The sequence below is a fragment of the Squalius cephalus genome (assembly GCF_949319135.1).
Source record: "Squalius cephalus genome assembly, chromosome: 6".
NCBI classification, from domain to species: Eukaryota; Metazoa; Chordata; class Actinopteri; order Cypriniformes; family Leuciscidae; genus Squalius; species Squalius cephalus.
Window position 1 is genome coordinate 28,525,303 of NC_137127.1, and position 18,704 is coordinate 28,544,006.

An 18,704-nucleotide genomic window follows, 5' to 3' on the forward strand; every position below is an offset into this window, starting at 1 on the left:
TGAATATACATTCATAATTGATTAATAAGTGGTCTGCTAACATTTAATTAATGTTTTGTTAATTCAGTTATAAGTCATTTATAAATTATTAGTTTACACTTTAGATAAGGGTATGCATTCATACGTTTACACATCATCTATAACAGGTGTTGTACACTTTGTAGTGTGTACTGCAATGTAAGTGCTGACTGGTGAGGGTATAGACTGTCTTCTCTGACACACATGGAGTCTTTAAATGCATGTGCACCTGCATGTGAGCTTCAGTGGAAGGTAAAACCAGTTCCCTTTCAGTCGGGTAACGTTCAACTTAGTCGATCGTATACCGACTCTATGGGATAACGCCTAGTGAGCCCGATCACTCTGATTACTCTTAAAATCAAGCCAACAAGCTTTGGCAGGTGCTTAATCAACGCCCCGCCTTACCCTGCGGGTATAAACACGGAAGTGGATGCACCTACCAGTTGTCTTTCGCTTTCGGAGTTGATCGGTTCATTCTGATGGTCTCTGATTGAGCAACTATACAACGAGTGTGCCGGTGTTCTTCTGGAAGACTCTCCTGGTGTCGGTGTTTACAGCAGTTGCAGCGGTGGTCGCGAGCTACGGAAGCTCTCTTCAGCTGTTTCCACAGCATTTTCTTCTTAGTAAGAGTGTTTTGTTGACGCGGTTGAGGGCGGAAGTAGTGAGTGCTTCACTTTCGAGTGTTGCCGCGGTTGTTCCCCTGTGTGCTCCGGCACTGGTGACGGGTCCCATTTCTAAAAGAGCAAACACGGTTTTGATTTGTGTGTCTTTTTCAAGATGCCATTTCATCCGTGCGTTTCTGGGTGCGGTCGGTCTCTGTCGTCCTCTGACGGCCACGAGAGCTGCGTCACGTGCCTGGGCATTCAGCACGCTGAAGCGGCTCTTGTGGATGATTCATGTCCTCATAGATCGAGACTCGCTTCCGTTAAACGCGGAAGTGTAGTCCCAGTGCCTTTGCCCCGTTCTAGAGCGCCCCCTGGGTTAACCTCCCAGGGGAAACCTGGAATACCGCAGGGTACGGGTGATCTGAGAGTTACGGTGAGGGGTAATCCGCCCGGCATGGCCCCGTGGATCCCTCCCGTTTCTCAGGCATCGCAGCCGGGGGAAGCTCAGCAGGAATGCGCCGGTCCCTCTGTGATGGGATTTTTTCTTTTTTCTTAATTTGATGGAGGAAGACTCATGCCGTTGCCCTCCTCCGGGAGGGTGGCGACGCCGATGTTGGATCCTGAGATGACGGCTATGCTCAAGAAGGCCGCCGAGGCAGTCGGGCTCGTAAGGAATACTCCACCGCGTCCCAAACCGTCTCGGTTGGATGATTGGTTTCTTGGAGCGGGCCGGTCTGGCGATGTCCACCTTGGTGGTCCAGGAGCTGCCTCTGTCTCAACCTGGCGGATATGAGGTAAGCGGACAAGGTTCAGTTCCTGGACTCCCCCATTTCCCAGGTTGGGTTATTCGGCGACGCGGTGGAGAACTTCGCCCAACAGTTCTCCACTGTACAGAAGCAGATGGAGGCCATCCGGCACATCCTTCCCCGACGGCCTGCTGCTGCCTCCATCCGGCCGTCGGGGGTAGATCCTCCGCCTGCCCGTCGCCGAGGGCATCCCCCTCCGTCCCCCTGCGTCCGCCTCTTCTCCCGCTGAGCACGTGCGGCAGCCTTCACCCGGGGCTCAGCGTGGATCCAGACGCAGGCATAGCGCCCCGCCCACCTCAGGTGCTGCCAAGCCAGGTGGAAAGCACAAGCGCAAGCGCTAGTGAGGTGGACCACCCAGGGATTGGATTTTGTTCTTGGAGATGGTACCGGTTCACTCCCTCCCCTCGGTGGAGGACCGGGGGGAGTCTTTGTTTGTGTATGTCTGTTCCGCCGCTGGCTCCCCGTAAAAGCGGGGCCAGCGGTACCTACATTTTCAAAGAAAGAGCAAATTTATTTATCCCTGAGCATTAGCAGAGGTGAGCTGTAGTTGTGCAACCCAGGAGCCTGACACCAACAGCCACGTCTGTATCACCAGCCCTCATTATGGCGATTCGGTATCGGTTGGGCGTCTCACGCTATTTTGAGATCCTCTGAAACGAGGGAAACAGGTAAGTGCAGTTACATGTACACATGATTCAGTCTTGGGCCGCCCACGGGCCTTCCGAGTAGAGTCCCTGTTTACTGAAGTTGTGGTTGATGGTATCTGGAATTCCGTTGATTCACCGGTGTAGTGCCGAGAGGTGTTCCTGGCTGTTTCAGCTTTTTTCCTTATGCTAGAGACTCAGCTTCATTAATTAGCAGTAATGCGTTCGAGGACCCGCTCATGCCTTCTCACGCACCCTGCTGCTAACTAAGGAGGCAGACCTGGTCTTTTGCCGCCTACGGGCTCTCTGAAGCTAGGTCTCTGCCTCCGAACCGTTGCCTCATTCTGAGTAGGTCTGGTACACTGAGCCTTTTGGGGTGGTCAGTTGCAGCGCTGAAAAGTGTTCCTGATCGTCTCGATTGGTTCTTGTATTTTTTACTCATCTAAGGCGATTCAATTCGTCTGGCACCCGTTCGGTCCGGTGCTGCCTGTGTCACTGTGTGCAGGTAGTACCGTGACGAGCGTGGTCATCGCTTCCCACTGGTGAGGCCATTTCTCCAGCCGATATGGAAACGGGTCTCTATGGCATCCGTTTCTGTAATACTTGGGTTACAGTGAGTTCATTGGGATCTGTGTTTACTGTTCGGGCCTTTTTTGGAAGATAAAAAGCCCCCGTTCAGTTTTTACACAGCAGGTAAAACTGTGGTCCTTCAGTGGTTGCAACGAAGGACCTGCTGGATCAGTACTTTGTGCTCCACTCTTCCGCGAGACATGGGTCATCCCGTGCCTGGCGTCTGGGGTGGAGGTACGGGTCCTTACCCTACGAGTGTTGCATAGCCAGTGGGGTTCGCAGGTCAACTGAGAGGGGTTCCTTTCCTAAACAGAGAGGAACCTTTCTTAATCTGGAGGTGAACTTGGTTTACATGTTCATCAGGGGACATGTCCGGTCAGTGTTGGGGTGAGAAAAGGTCCCACTGATTAATTTCAGAGGCTCCCGGGGCATGTGTGAGACGCAGCCATCCTGGATGGTTTCCTCCATGCGTTGACCGCTTCAACATTGACTTTATGACCAGATTCGCTAGTGGCCGTGGCAGAGTAGCACACTCACATGGTGTGCTACCAAACCCTTAGCCGTGTACAGGTCTTGGTTTTCGAGTCAGTGACTCTAGACCAGATCTGGAGACATGAGCGCAGGGGCCATGTATAACGGGCATGTGGTCAGTTGGGCGTGTCAGACTACATTGGCGTTTTTTCGCCTAGAGTTTCAGCGAGGATAATTCAAGGGCTTCCTCGCTGGTCCAAACTCGCCTGCCACTACCTCCGATGGGGCTGAAGCTGGGTACGCTTCTCCACAGTAGAACTCTGGCCTGCTCAATCACGCCGCCTCAGGGCCTCATGATAGCAAACGCCATAAGAGAGTGGAAACCCCATCCCCCTAGGTGTCAGTAGGGAGGATTCTCGGGGCTGCACTGGGTCATCCGTGCTACTTTGGGTATTCCCCTATCTTTTCGCTACTCACTGGGGATAGTGGTTGTATCGGAACGAACTGATGCCAGGGTTCACACTAAAGGCGTTCCCCGGTGAGCTTTCTTGCACGTCAGCGTGCTATGTCAGAATGGAACAGTCTTCAGTTGCCCCGTTCCGGCCCAACTAGACTTATTCCTCGAGAGCCTTCTGTTTTCTTTTGAGTCACTCAGAGATGGGCATCGATGGCACCCGCACTGAGCCCTAAACGGCAGCTTGGTTGTGGTGGTTCAGTATCTACCTCTGAAAGAGCTATGGATACTAATACTTCTGCGTGAGCCCCCTCCATATTGGAGGCCTGCTTGTGAAGTAGAACCGGTTCGTTGGCGTTCTTAGAAATAAGAACCCCTGAGATGTTCGGTCATGTTCGCTCCACCTTACTGGGTGACGATGTTCTCATGGGCACGTCACGGTGCGGCTTCTGAGGGGGGTATAATCTGATCGTCTGGTTCCTGAGCAATGCAAGGGGTCATCATTCTTGCATAGCTCTTACCTTCTCGGAGACTTCTCCAGTGCCATGCAATCAGAGCGGTCCCCTGTGTAGTCAGGTAGCGAGTTAAAAACCTGTTTTAAGTAACAGTTCTCCTATTGTGTTTTACTCCTCAGAAGGTGGGAACTTGCATCATTTCAGTTGACGAAGTGTGCCTGGATTCGGGCCAGTGCTACTCCTGCAGGGGACCCTGGCCTGGATATATGCCAAGGCTCCCATCTTTCCTGTAATGGGAATAGATAGTGAGCCTGCAAGCGCTGCCTCGGAGGAGGCAGACCCAGCCCTGACTTTTCTCTGCTTCTCTCCCTCTGCGGTGGTAGAACAGAACGCAAAGTCTCGGTACTGGACTAACTACTTGTCTGTTTGGTGACCAGCAGAAAGGAGGGCAGTTCCCTGTGCGATGGTTGGCCCACTTGGGAATGTGTGGCCATCATCTTGATGGAAGTCCAAGGTGCACCGTGTCCATTTGGGTTAAGAGTCTCTCCATCTTAGTGTCGGCTTGCTACGCCATTCCCCTCCTTGGATTGGATAAGTGCGTAAATTTACTCTGGTGAGTTCTACGGAACCCTATTGAGTTCCTCCGAGCCCCCTGTCGGTAGTAGATCTGGCGGAGCGTCTGATACTAGTCCTATCACTTGTATGCTTGTGAAACTTGTGTTAGGTGGGGCCCATACGTTGTGATCCCTACGGTTATCCTGTATGTGTATTTCTCTATGGCATGCTTCCTACGGTAAGCTCGTATCTTCCTTCGGCAGAGTCACCTCTGCCGTCATTGACTGGTTGTGTCCCCCCCCCCCCCCTTCTGCGGCTGGAGCCACCTCAATGACATCCCATATGTTGTACTATCCGCTTAGGCGCCTGGTCCATATGCGTTTTCCACATGTCATGTAGATGTGGCTTCGCAGCGTAGACCTCTCCTTCAAGGTACGGTTTCCCAGTGGTCCTGTGGAACAGCAGTGACTTCCTCACCTAAGCTCGACCGTCCGCCATGCGGAGGCTCTTGCAGCTTTGTGTTTAGGCACTGGAAGGTAGCAGTAGTAGTGGCGTGTTAGAGGATCCCATACAGTCGGTATACGATCGACTAAGTCGAACGTTACCCAACTGAAAGGGAACGTCTCGGTTACCAATGTAACCCTAGTTCCCTGAAGGAGGAAACGGAGACTTAGTCCCCTTGCCACTTCTACTGGACCACCGCAGACTGGGGCACGATCTGCTCCTCAGCGAAAAACAACTGGTAGGTGCATCCACTTCCGTGTTTATACCCGCAGGGTAAGGCCCGTGTTGATTACACACCTGCCAAAGCTTGTTGGCTTGATTTTAAGAGTAATCAGAGTGATCGGGCTCACTAGACGTTATCCCATACAGTCGGTATACGATAGACTAAGTCTCCATTCCCTCCTTCAGGGAACAAGGGTTACATTGGTAACCGAGACGTTTTGAAGTTCACATTATCACTAGATTCATACAATCCACACAGAACACAATGTGCTGATGAGTGAAAGGATTTAACATAACCCACTGCAACCCCCTGACTGTAAGTCATTTATAAATGTGTATCCACTTGAAAACAAATAAATTACTCTTCTTCAAAATACTGCTTCAGCATACCTGCATGCTTGTGCTTTTGGCCAGCTTACAACTTAAAGATACATCAATACATTATATACTAATCATTTAATGGTTTGTTTATCATTTGTTTATGATTACCATTGTTTATTGAGATAAATATGCTACAATTTTGACATTTATAAGTGATTAATAATGTGTCAACTAATGACTTAATATCTAAAAAAAATTTAAGATAACTTACAACACATGTGTAAATCGTTTGCATACCACTAATTAATAATTTATGAACATATAGTCATTTTGTAAATGATTAGCTCATCATTATCTAATAATTTATAAATGACTTGTAAATGAATAAACAAAACATTCATCAAATGTTAGCATATCACTTATTAATAATTTATGAACGTATAGTCATGTTTTGTAAATGATTAGTTCATGATTAACTAATAACTTATAAGTGACATAACAGAACGTTATTAGAAAGAAAGAAAGAAAGAAAGAAAGAATAGCACAAAGTGTTTCCTTACCTGTGAAAAGTGCCAGATCACTCTTGGTGTTATTTGTTATATCCATTAGATATAGTCAATCCACTATATAACTGTCATTACTCACTTTATCTAACAAATCAACCTTTAAATTTAAAGGCCTCTGCATACCTTGCACACAGATACAAATACACAGATATCTCTCTCAAATGCACATGCAATGTCCTTCATGCAGTGTTGGAATAGTCTATATATATATATATATATATATATATATATATATATATATATATATATATATATATATATATATATATATATAATTTCCTCCTGACTTGGTTCCCGCAGACTGTGGAGGCTGATGTATATATTATCAACCCTTATGATCATTTTCAATATAATATACATAAAATAAGAAGTAAAATGAAATGAGTAGTATTTTCATTTCATTGAAGCTTTCAATATAGAACAAAATAACAATATTAGTATGTTCTATGTTTACATTAAATATTCACAAAATTAAAATAAAATATTGGTTGTTTATAGTGAATCTGCAGAAAATATGTAACCCATTTAGTCTTTTTCTGTATAAATTCTTGTTTATAAAATGTTACACAATTCTAAGCTATAAGTTGCCATTCGAGATCTTCAAAAGTTTTAGAATGATCCCTAATGCATTTCAAGGCACTTTGATCTGAAACACTGTTAAATCACATGACCTGGGAGACCACCCACAATCTGTACATCATTGGCCAGTCTCACCTGATGTTTCAGGTTTCAATGTTTGGCATCATTGTGATATATTTTAAATAGCTGGGAATTCTACACTTTCATACACTTGGGTGTCCGCACTAGCTGTTTCCATGGTCGGATTTGAAAGATGCAGCAATGGCCACTAAGATGCCAGTGAGTGAACTGGCACCATTGGGTATTTTGCTTCTGCTGTACTTCTCAGTAATTCTCTGTACCTCAGTGGACAATAGGTGCTGGACATTGGGTGATTTTAATTCACCAGTGCTGGAACAATATGGTGATATTGTAATTGGAGGGCTCTTTCCCATGCACTATTTAGCTTCGCAAATGGACCATAATTACTCTGAACAGCCACAGCATCAAGAGTGCAGCGGGTGTGTTTGAAATGGCATGCAGAGAATGGAGAACAGCAATGAAAAGATAAAATACCAGTTGGTTTAAAATAATGAATATAAACCTTAAAGTAACATGAATGAGATCCATGCTTTCTTACTCATTACATATGCTGTATAATTATGCTAATATGATGTTCATCACTTTTATAAACTGTTATTTTTTTCCAGACTGTTTGTTACCTTTTCACAACTGCTACAACCAGCTCTCTCTCTTTGTTATTTTTGCTCTCTGTCCATCTTCTCAACAGGTTTGATTTTCGTGCATTCCGCTGGATCCAAACAATGGTGTTTGCCATTAAAGAAATCAACAATAATTCCAGTTTATTACCAGGAGTGACACTAGGTTATCGGATCTTGGATAGCTGTGATCATGTGCACACAAGCCTGCGGAGTGTGCTTTTCCTGGTGAACGGCACCTCCAGTCAGACACATGCTGATGCTGCTGGCAGTGCCAAATGCCTTTCCACTCCCCCGGTGCCAGCTGTCATTGGTCTGGCATCATCTTCGCCTACACGTGCCGTGGCACAAACTTTGGGTCCATTTGGAATTCCACTGGTAAGAGTCTGAGTAAAAGGTGATAGTTATAGATATTTATTTATCAACCTCCCTGGCCTTTAACAGTGTGTAACTGTGAGCAAAAAATTGTGTTGTACATATATGTGACCCCGCCTGTGAAACCCCGGCTAAAGTCGCAGAATCGAATTATGAGTTAACGAGCGTCAAAGTAGTCATAGCCATAAAAATGACAAAAATAGGCCATGTGTGTTTATTGCTGTAAATGATAGATTATACCAATGGTTTTGAGATGCAATACTTACATTTTCATTTATAACATGATAAATACTGAAATTCATGATTTTATTGATACTACGTTATACTTTTGCGCAAAAAAAAAAACGGACGTGGGCTTCCTAAACATTGATTTCAATCGTCTCTGGGTTTATTTCGCGCAACAACACTGCTGATTCTTATATCATTCGGTTCAGGGACTTCTTTTCTGTGTCTTTTCTATTACAGACTTTAATATCATTCCGCGAGCGGTAATCAGGTCAACACAAATAAAAAAAATAGACGTAAGCCGCGTTTAGATGTCTGTGGTGATTTTTTCTTGTCATAGCCAATATTTTAAGAACTGCTTATTTGTTTTGTAGGTCAGTATTCTGCCAATACTATGAAACTTATTTTAAGGACATTTTTGGCCTGCTACGTGTTATTTGCTGGATGGTAATGCGTTGTTTTGACATCTGACATGGCGACACCGAAGTATGAGCAGGAACGGAAAATAGCTGCTTGCTTAAACAGCTTGCTTGATATTAATCTCGGTGGAATTGCCCCAAATTATGATTTAACCGGTTTTGTGTGTAAATGACAGAATTGTAGTTTTTGGGTAAACTATCCCTTGAAATTGTATTTATTTATTTATTTTTTACTCCAGATTTACTCAATGTTACACCGTGGGCCAGTAAGAGAATGAGAAATGTTATGTTATTTAATTGATATATTATTGACATTTTTTTCACTAATATTACATTTTACTAATAAAGTTATACAAATCATTCCATTGAATTGATATGGTAATTGTTGCTACGATCAAGCTCTTGTGGTACCCCCATTCGTTTCAATGTTTTTATGCTTTTAGCTTTTTGGATATACACATCATAATAAATAGACCTGTTTTACAAAACTTTAAGAATGTTTCCACTGATGTCTCATATATCACTAAAAAGGGGAGAATCTAAGCTTTAATGTGTTATATGGCACATATGCAAGATAACTATGGATCAAATGTGTTGCAGTTTTAACAAATAACCTATTTTTAAATTGGAATTTCTCAAAAATATAATTTTCTGAGCCCGAATTTTAGCAAATCTTTGACATGGCCTTACTCAGTCAATATTAAAGATATAATGGTTATATTTGCACAGAATGTTCTTTACATTGTGTAGGATGATTTTATGTAGAAAACATTGAATCACAAAAAAATGACTTTAGCTGGGTTTTCACAGGCAGTGTCACATATATAAGCTCTGTGAATCTGTACAAACTCTTTTTTTTTGGGGGGGGGGGGGGGGGGGGGGGTTGTCAATTATGTCAATTATGATCCTGCAAAAATCTTTAACAGGCCTTTTAGAATGTTTCATCAATAGGTTACTCACATGCTTTCCTGGGGCTTTTAGTGCATATTATTTATTCTACTGATTCTACCGGATACTATTGATTTTTGTGAATTTTAGTTATTGTGAAAAATATGCCTCTTGCTTCATTTGCATTTGACAGTTGTTTCAGCACCAAACAAAGGGAAAACCTCTAGAAATAAATATATAAATAAAAATCTGCATCTATAACCTGATCAGTGCAACAAAATATATGTATGTACACTGTTCTACTGTTTATTCTTAAGTTTATTCCCTCTCCAAATTTTAGATTTTGCAATTTTATGATTTTTTTTTTTCAATGTTATAAAAACAAAGTCTGCCAAAAAACACTAATTCAAGATCTTGCTTTCACCTTTTACATCTCCCCTAATCTCCCTTTATCTGTTTTTCTTTCTTGATCTTTCTGCTGACCCCACTTCAAGATAAGCTACTTTGCGACCTGTACCTGCCTCACAGATAAGAAGGAATACCCTTCTTTCCTTCGTACTGTTCCCAGTGATGTATTTCAGGTGCAGGGACTGGTCCAGTTGGTTTCTCACTTTGGCTGGCGCTGGGTGGGCACAGTGGGCACAGATGATGACTACAGTCACTATGGTATCCAGGCCTTTACTGAGCAGCTTGAAAGAGTTGGTGGCTGCATAGCCTTTCACCACACTATACCAAAAGCACCTTCCCAGGCACAAATACATGCTATTCTTAATAGCCTAGAGGGTTCCACTGCACGAGTGATAATAGCATTTGCCACTGAAGGACAGCTGCTGGAGCTCCTGGCTGAAGTGGCTCGCAGGAATTTGACGAGGTGGCAGTGGGTGGCCAGTGAAGCCTGGGTGACAGCCAAACTTCTCACTATCCCTGAACTTCACCCTGTCCTGGCTGGAACAGTGGGCTTTTCCTTCAGGGGCACTTATATTCCAGGCTTGGCTGAGTTTCTCCTTGGGGTAAGGCCTTCACCTAGACCCGAATCTGTTTTCAATAACATGTTTTGGGAGGAACTGTTTGGATGCAGTCTAGGTTATGAGGACAGTGGTGATTCTGAGTTGCCACTCTGTACTGGCTCAGAGGATCTGATGGAGACTGAGAATAGCTATACTGATGTATCAAGGGTGAGGATTTCATACAATGTCTATAAAGCAGTGTATGCTATTGCTCATGCTCTACATCAGCTGTTACAATGTGGCTCTGAGGAACAAAGCTCAGACCACGTCTGCAAAACTGAATCAAAGTTCTCTCCATGGCAGGTAATTCATGTGTTTGTCAGAACCTTCTTGTATGTTAGCAATTTTAAAATGTGTACAAATAATTATTTTGCTAAACAATTATATTCAAATGTATATTCCATACTGTAATTATATGTATGTACATTTTATATTGCTTGCCTTAACTAATTAAATAGCTTCTTCACTACCTGAAAAAAGTGAATTTTACAAACCAGTTCAAAGAGAAGGTGTATTTTGACAACAATGGAGAGCCTGTGCCCCTCTATGACATCATAAACTGGCAGAGAAATGGCAGGGGTACCATTCGGTTTCAGATGGTGGGCACTTATGATGGCTCTGCCCCACATGAACAGCAGCTTAAGATAGATGAAGGGTTAATTCGGTGGGCAGGGGGACACAATGAGGTGAGCCTGTGCCCCTATGGCAAACAGTTGTAGAGCTGTAAGTTTTGGGAGATTCCTGATTTTATAATTGTTTGTATGCAGGTTCCTGTTTCTTTATGCACCCCTCCTTGTCCCCCTGGAACACGCCAGGCCACTCAACCAGGACAGCCTGTTTGCTGCTTTGACTGTTTGCCCTGTGCTGAAGGGGAAATCAGCAATATATCAGGTACATCTATCTATCTATCTATCTATCTATCTATCTATCTATCTATCTATCTATCTATCGATCACATGGCTACTCATTAAATAAATAAATATATATATATGGACTTAAAATAATGATTAGAGTATAAATGATTTTACAATTTTAACTGTTCATTAGCCCAAAGCCCAACAACCCTCTATAGGGCAAGAAATCGAGACACTGCAACAATATTACAATAAAACCAATAATAAAGTCAGTGATTTTCACTACATCAATATCAATAACAGAAAGACACAATGGTGCCCATTGTGTTTGTATGTCACAAGAAAGTGAGTCTGCAGTGTGATATGAAAGTAACAGCAGTTTCACCCTAGTGAAAAAAATAAATAAAATACTCAAATGTATTTGATATAAATATAGTTTTTTGTGATAAGTATATTACAAATATATTTACATATTTATGTGCTTAATAAAAATACCCTGCAATTGTGCTTTTAGTTTACTAAACTGGTATACTCAAAGTCTGCTTAACTGGAACAACTAAGTTTGTACTTAATGCACCTTAATTGTGCGTAAGTAGTGCTGAAGTCCAACTAAAGATATATTAAGTGTATTTGATTGTGCTAAAGTGGAACTATTGCAAGTATACTTTAGGTACACATTACTCATCTTGCCTTTAAAGACTGATATTATACAGAGATCATACCATCCTTATTAATAGTGATATTAAAACACATTTGTGGCATAATATTGAGAAATGTGCATTGTGCAATAAAGCAATACTCCAAATAAAGTTTAAATATAATTTTATATCAGAAAGTCTTAAGTGATATATTAAAAAATTATGTTCATGTATTTTAAGTATACTTGTTACGCAACTGCTCAGAGACAAGGCGTTGAGATCCAAACGCAGCTTTATTAGGGTTAATCCAGACACGCAATCCAAGAAACAGGCAATGGTCGAAACACAGGTAAGCAGTCCAAACGAACAAACAAACAAACCAGGAAACACAGGCAGGGGTCAGAGGCAGGAGAATAATCCGAGGAACAGGCAGGGGATCCGGGGATCCAGGAAACGGGAAACGGGAAACCATGAAGAAACGCTCATGAGTGCAGTGTAACAACATACAAAACTTCGCCCAGAGTGAATGAGTGAACAGGGTACAAATAGGCTAAGGAGACTAACAGGGTGACGAGACACAGGTGAATGCAATCAGTGAAGATGAGTCCAGGCAGTGAATTATGGGAAATGTAGTGCGTGGCTGATCGTGACAATACTTAGTGTGAAATAAATGTATTTTAAATAGATTTTGGTATAGGTTATTTTTTACTAGGGCACTTATACACATGAGCGTATAGGAAACATCTGACTGCTGAATGACCAAACAGAATAAAGTATTCCAGAGAATTTTGTAATAATGTGTGCTATATGGAAAATCTGGTTGACCCACAGTGTCTGTTTATGTCTACTAGGTGCTACTGAGTGTACCAAGTGTCCCCAGTACTACTGGCCAAACAAAGAAAGGGTTTCTTGTGTTGCTGGCATAGAGGAGTTTCTGTCATACCGTGAAATCATGGGCATCATTCTCATTTCTTTGTCTCTCTTTGGAGTCACTGTGGCAACTGTAATCACAGTGATTTTCTTCTTTTTTCGAAGCACACCCATCGTTAAGGCCAACAACTCTGAGATGAGTTTTCTATTGCTGTTGTCTCTCAAACTTTGCTTCCTTTGCTCACTAGTGTTTGTGGGCCGGCCCTCACCATGGACATGCCGTGCCCGCCAAGCTGCGTTTGGAATCAGCTTTGTTCTATGTATCTCATGCATACTGGTCAAGACCATTGTGGTGCTTTTGGCCTTTCATTCCACTATGCCTGGGTCCATTTCTCTAAAGTTATTTGGCCCTCCACAGCAAAGGGTTTTCATCTTTTGCTGCACGACAGGCCAAGTTATCCTGTGTGCTTGCTGGCTGGCACTAGCACCTCCTTACCCCTACAAAAACACATCCTATCAGGGTGGTAAGATTGTACTAGAATGTAAAGATCTGTGGCCACTAGGATTTTATCTGGTGTTGGGCTATATTGGGCTGCTCTCTTGTATGTGCTTTGCTCTCGCCTTCCTTGGAAGGAAACTTCCAGATTCATTTAATGAAGCTAAGCTCATCACTTTCAGTATGCTCATATTTTTTGCTGTGTGGATCTCTTTTATACCAGCATACAACAGCTCACCGGGGAAATACACAGTGGCTGTTGAGATATTTGCCATTCTAGCTTCCACTTTCGGACTTCTGTTTTGCATTTTTATACCTAAATGCTATGTAATTCTGTTGAGGCCTGATTTAAACACTAAGAAGGGAATGACTGGAAAAATGTCCAAATGAAATGTTATCAACATGACACTGACCCTGCCCATCTGGACAGTATTTAATTCCGGTTTATCATATTGTTTGGCTATGATTGTTGTATTCTTTGTAAATATATGAGAGCCAATAGTCTGTCACTTGAATGGAATAAATAACTAATTTTAGTTAATTTTCTGTATTTTTAGTGTCAGATTGTCAATTTATAATTACTTGATACCGGCTTTGACATAAATAAAGCCATTTTAAATAATAATAAATAAAAATACTTGGTAACACTATCTATGAAGCCTGTATTTATAATGCATTATAAAGGTATTCTGAATGCATTATAATACATGCATAATACCTTACAAACAACTTTATAATATGTTGCATCATCTGATAAATTATCTTAACAATAGTAACAATACATTATAATACTTACCTATTTGTGGTTATAACTTTAAGAGTACAAAGCATTATAACACCAGATGAAGCCTGTATTTATAATGCATCATAAAGGTATTCTTAATGCATTATAATGCACGCATACCTTATTAACAACCTTATGTGTTGTATCATCTCATGAATAAACATAACAACAAATGCTTACCTATTTGTCGTTATAACTATTAAGAGTATGATTCATAACACACAATGAACATAATTTTTTCCACTTAAGTTATAATGGATTATATATCCCATAGTTTCATATCTTTAACTTTCCCAAGTCTGATATTTTGACATTGTTTACTTAAGATCTGCATAGTATCATGCTACATCTTATGAGTGGTATTTTACTGCTTAAAGTAAAGTGACAAAAACAAAGTCTTTTTTTAAACATCTAAAAAGCGTTGTAATGTGGTCATACTATTTAGTGGTCTTTGTCTGTAAAGTAAAGTAACAAAAGTTAAGACTTCTTTTAAACAGCCATACGATATCATGAGGTGGTTATAAGACATTTCACTTAAAGGGACTATGTGAAGGAATTTCTCCCATCTAGTGGTGAAATTGTATTTTGCATTCAAACATATAATGCTCTCTAGCGCCTCACTTTTTCAAATGCGCGTTGCATCTACGGTAGCCCTTATGTACCAAAAAGCTATGACAGGATGTCTTATAATAGCACTTCGAGTTTTTCTTTGGGTGAACAGGTTTGTTATTTAAAACAAACTGAAACTTGAAACAACGAAAACAATTACTGACTGTGAAAAACATTAACTATGGTAATTAGTAATGCCTTCTTTACTCGTTATATTTTTGAAGTACGTGCATTGTTAGATATCATCATCATCAGAGCCTTTACTCAATAGCTGCTATTCATCAAAGAGCCTGTTTAACTTTTAACTATAAATGTTCTACTGTCTATATACCATATACCAGACTATAAGACGACCCTGAATAAGACGACCCCCCCCCCTTTTCAAGGTTTTAACAGAAAATAATTTTATTAGAAAATTGCAGTGATAATTCATTCTCTCTCTTCCAGCGCGTGCGCGCGCCTTTCTCTCTCTCTCTTGCTCTGCATCTCGCGCACGCACCTCTCTGTGTCTCTCTCTCTCTCTTGCTCTGCGTCTCGCGCGCGCACCTCTCTCTCTCTCTCTCTCTCTCTCTCTCTCTCTCTCTCTCTCTCTCTCTCTCTCTCTCTGCGTCTCGCGCGCACACCTCTCTCTCTTTAGCCCCTTTCACACAGCGCATTGAACCCGGGAAATTGCCGGCAAATTGCAAATTGCCGGAACGCCTTCTGTGTGAACGCAAACACGACCCGGGATTGATGCCGGCATCGATGCCGGGTTGGGGACCTAGTAACATTGCCGGGTTCAGTCCCGGAACGCGTGTTGTGTGAACAAAAGCCGTAATAATGCCGTGTCGCAGTGATGACGCTGAAGCGCGGGATCGTTCGCCAGCTGTGAAGCGGTACGTAATGCGCAAGTTTATGATCGAATCAGAGAAATAAATGCACAAGCGTGGTTTCTCGAGAGAGAAATCGCAGCTCATAAGCAAACTGAAGACGCTGCTGAGACATTACAAGTCACATCGATGTCACGTGTCTTTCCGGGACATACACGGGTTGTGTGTGAACGCGCTCTCTGATTCCGGAAAATCACTGGCAGTGTGAATGAACCAAAATCAAACGAACCTGGGTCAAATCCCGGGTCACTTTATCCGTGTATTTTCCGGAATCTCTGTGTGAAAGGGGCTTTTCTCTCTCTTTCTCTCGCTCGCTCTGCGTCTCGCATGGCAGAGAGGAGCAGCGTTTTAATTCAGTTAAACACAGATATTATGTTGCTTCTCTAATTTTACATGCAAGTATAGCCGAAATCATTTGTCTTAATGGGTCGCGTTTCAGTCACTATTTCATATAAATTCCGTTGTTCTTTCTCCCTTTCCCCCTTCTTATCTTCTTATCCTGTGACTCATATGTATGTATGAATGAACGGTGTATAAATAACCGTGCAGTGCAGCCTTTTAAACTTGCCGCGGCAGTAACAAGCGCCTCTCTCTGCTCCTTCACTTCTGCTGGCTTCAGTCACGTGACGCTGGCTCTGAACGAAAACGCGTTGTGGAAACGCGTTGGCCTAGTACTTTTTGTCCCTCTCTGCTAGTATAGTTTTTCAAGATGGCGGAACTACATGGAAGCCTCCGTGGACCTACCCATCCCATGTATATAAAGATAATAAATTCTTCGTTTACGAGGATTAGTCTGATCATTGGCATAGGTATTTGTACACCATTGAGGGCATATTTATGAATAAAAATATTGATTTTAGATAATAAAATACCTAAAAAGCTACACATAGTCCCTTTTAAGGTAAAAAGTTGTGTGGAAAAGTACAATGTGGAACAGTGGAAAAATCAAAGTCATGTTTTATTAATATAAACTGTAAAATGACAAGGTTTTACCAAATCTAAAACCTATGTAGTAATATGGGCTATATATGGGGGGTATATTTTGTATATATTTATATATACTAAAATAAACTTTTAACAAACATTTTCAATCGATATTTAGAAGTTTTATAACACAAGTGTATGTGCAGTTATTAACTGTTGTTTTTATTTATGTCCAGCTTATTGGTTATTTTTGCTCTTGTCCTGGAAATGATATGTAAATATACATTTAAATATACAATATAAACAGGTATAGTATGAGCTGCATGCACAAATATATACTTTTACAGTCTGGTTAACCACATTCATGTAAGTTGTATGTAATGTGCAGTGTTGGGTAAGTTACTAATTACTAATTACATCATCAATATTGTATTTAAAATACTTTTCTAATTACTCTGTCTGAAAAGTAATTTAAGTACTCAACAAGTAATTAAACAAATTACTTCTTAAAATCCCTATAAACCTTGACTGGATAGAAATGAAACTCTTTTAAAAATTAAATATGAGTCAAACATGGAATAGTTTATCCTTTTAAAGCATTTTAGATTTATTAAAACATACTATAATACTTAAACATTTTAGTAAACATGAAACTTGGTTTCAAAGCAACGAGTACCATATTATATTTCATACATAATGTAGCCTATGTAGTCATGTGTTTCAACAAAATTAACTAATTTCTAATTCACTGTAACCTTTAGCCTGCAATCATTTTTTTAAGCTCATCTTCAGACACTTTCTGCACCGCCGGTATAAAATCAAGTTTTGGCTGCTTAACAGGGGTTGCCGTAGCGTTATCTGTCGATGAACATGGATCACTCAAAAGTGTTCGTCGATGCTGCCTTGTCAGGTAGGATTACTTGTGCTACTGACAGCGGCCGATAGTTTTTTCTCCCCAGAACATAGCTTACATTGTACCGTAATGTTCTTGTCTACCTGTGTCAAAAAAGTGAAGTAATTGGAATATTTCCATTTGGTAAAACAGCCACTCGCTTCTGCCGACATCTTCCACTTCAGACAACATCTTCCACTTCAGACAACGTAACCAACTGGCGAACTCGTCACACGCAACTGCACTACAGCTAACGATTTTAAAGAGGCAGCGTTCACTTTTACCTTTAGGCAATAAATTTAGATTTTAAATTCAATATTGATTTATGTATAACTGTTGAACTAATTTACAGTATGTAAAGCAAGTACATTATAAGTAACTGTAATTAAATTACCTAAAAATTAACAGTAATCCTTTACTTTACCTTTTCAGTGGATAAGTATTTTAATTACAGTAACGCATTACACCCAACACTGGTAATGCGTATATGTATGAGGCGACCAAGAATGTGTGACGGGTAGTTCCTGGCAAGCCAGTATTCCCATTCAATTTGTTACGATAACTGCTCTGAGACTTGGCTGAAGATCCAAGTGCAGTCTTTATTAAGGGTAGTCCAAAGAATAGTCAAAAGCAGGCTACAATCAATCACAAACATGCTGAAATCAAGATAATCCTAACAGGGTCAAATATAAACAACCAGGCAGAAGTCAAGAACACAGGATCCAGGACAAGAATACAGGAGCTCAGACACACAGTGGCAACATACTAGCAAGGCTACACAAAGAATGCATGAGAAGACACTGCTTAAATAAGCCAGAGAAAACAAGGTAACAATACACAGGTGTACTGAATGGAGCCATAATGTGTCCCAGCAAAGGATTGTGGGGAATGTAGTTCTTAATATTAACACAGACAAAAGGAGTGCCCTCTGGAGGACACTTAAGGAACGGCTACCAGACGCTCCAACAACAGACAAATAAAATCCAGGAGGGAAGTGGAGCGAAGGTGGAACAGGGGGAGGGATAGAGGGCCAGGTCCATGGAGAGGAAGCAGTACTGGAGACTGAGGCGGATTGGGTAGCCAGGTTGGAGCCAGCAGAGCAAGTGGCAAGGGCGGAGTAGGCAGGGAAGGTGTCAAGAGCGGAAATGGTGGTGCAGATGGCCAGGGCGGAGCAGGCCGGGCAGGTGCCCAGGGCAGAGCAGAAGGCCACCACGGTGGAGTAGAAAACCACCACAGTAGAGCAGATGGGACTGAAGACCCCCACGGCGGAGTGGAAGGAGCTGGTGACCAGGAAGATTGAGCTGGCGGGGCCGAAGACCACCACGCTGGAGCTGAACATGTCACGATACCACACACAGGAAACAGGGGTAGATCGCAGTTTAACCC

General features: G+C 41.9%; 1 protein-coding gene and 1 long non-coding RNA gene across 2 annotated transcripts in view; both read left to right on the top strand.

Annotated features, from left to right (window-relative positions):
- LOC307160677 overlaps window positions 1-18,704 on the top strand; it is a 574,771-nt gene that overhangs the window by 492,016 nt on the left and 64,051 nt on the right. The gene's annotated exons all lie outside the window — the stretch shown is intronic.
- Window positions 7,044-13,630, top strand: olfcu1 (olfactory receptor C family, u1; the record flags this gene model as incomplete). Its single annotated transcript, XM_079874848.1, has 6 exons — window positions 7,044-7,270; window positions 7,540-7,846; window positions 9,870-10,685; window positions 10,841-11,068; window positions 11,150-11,273; window positions 12,726-13,630. The coding sequence occupies 6 exons, from the start codon at window positions 7,044-7,046 to the stop codon at window positions 13,628-13,630; spliced, it is 2,607 nt and encodes an 868-aa protein (XP_079730974.1).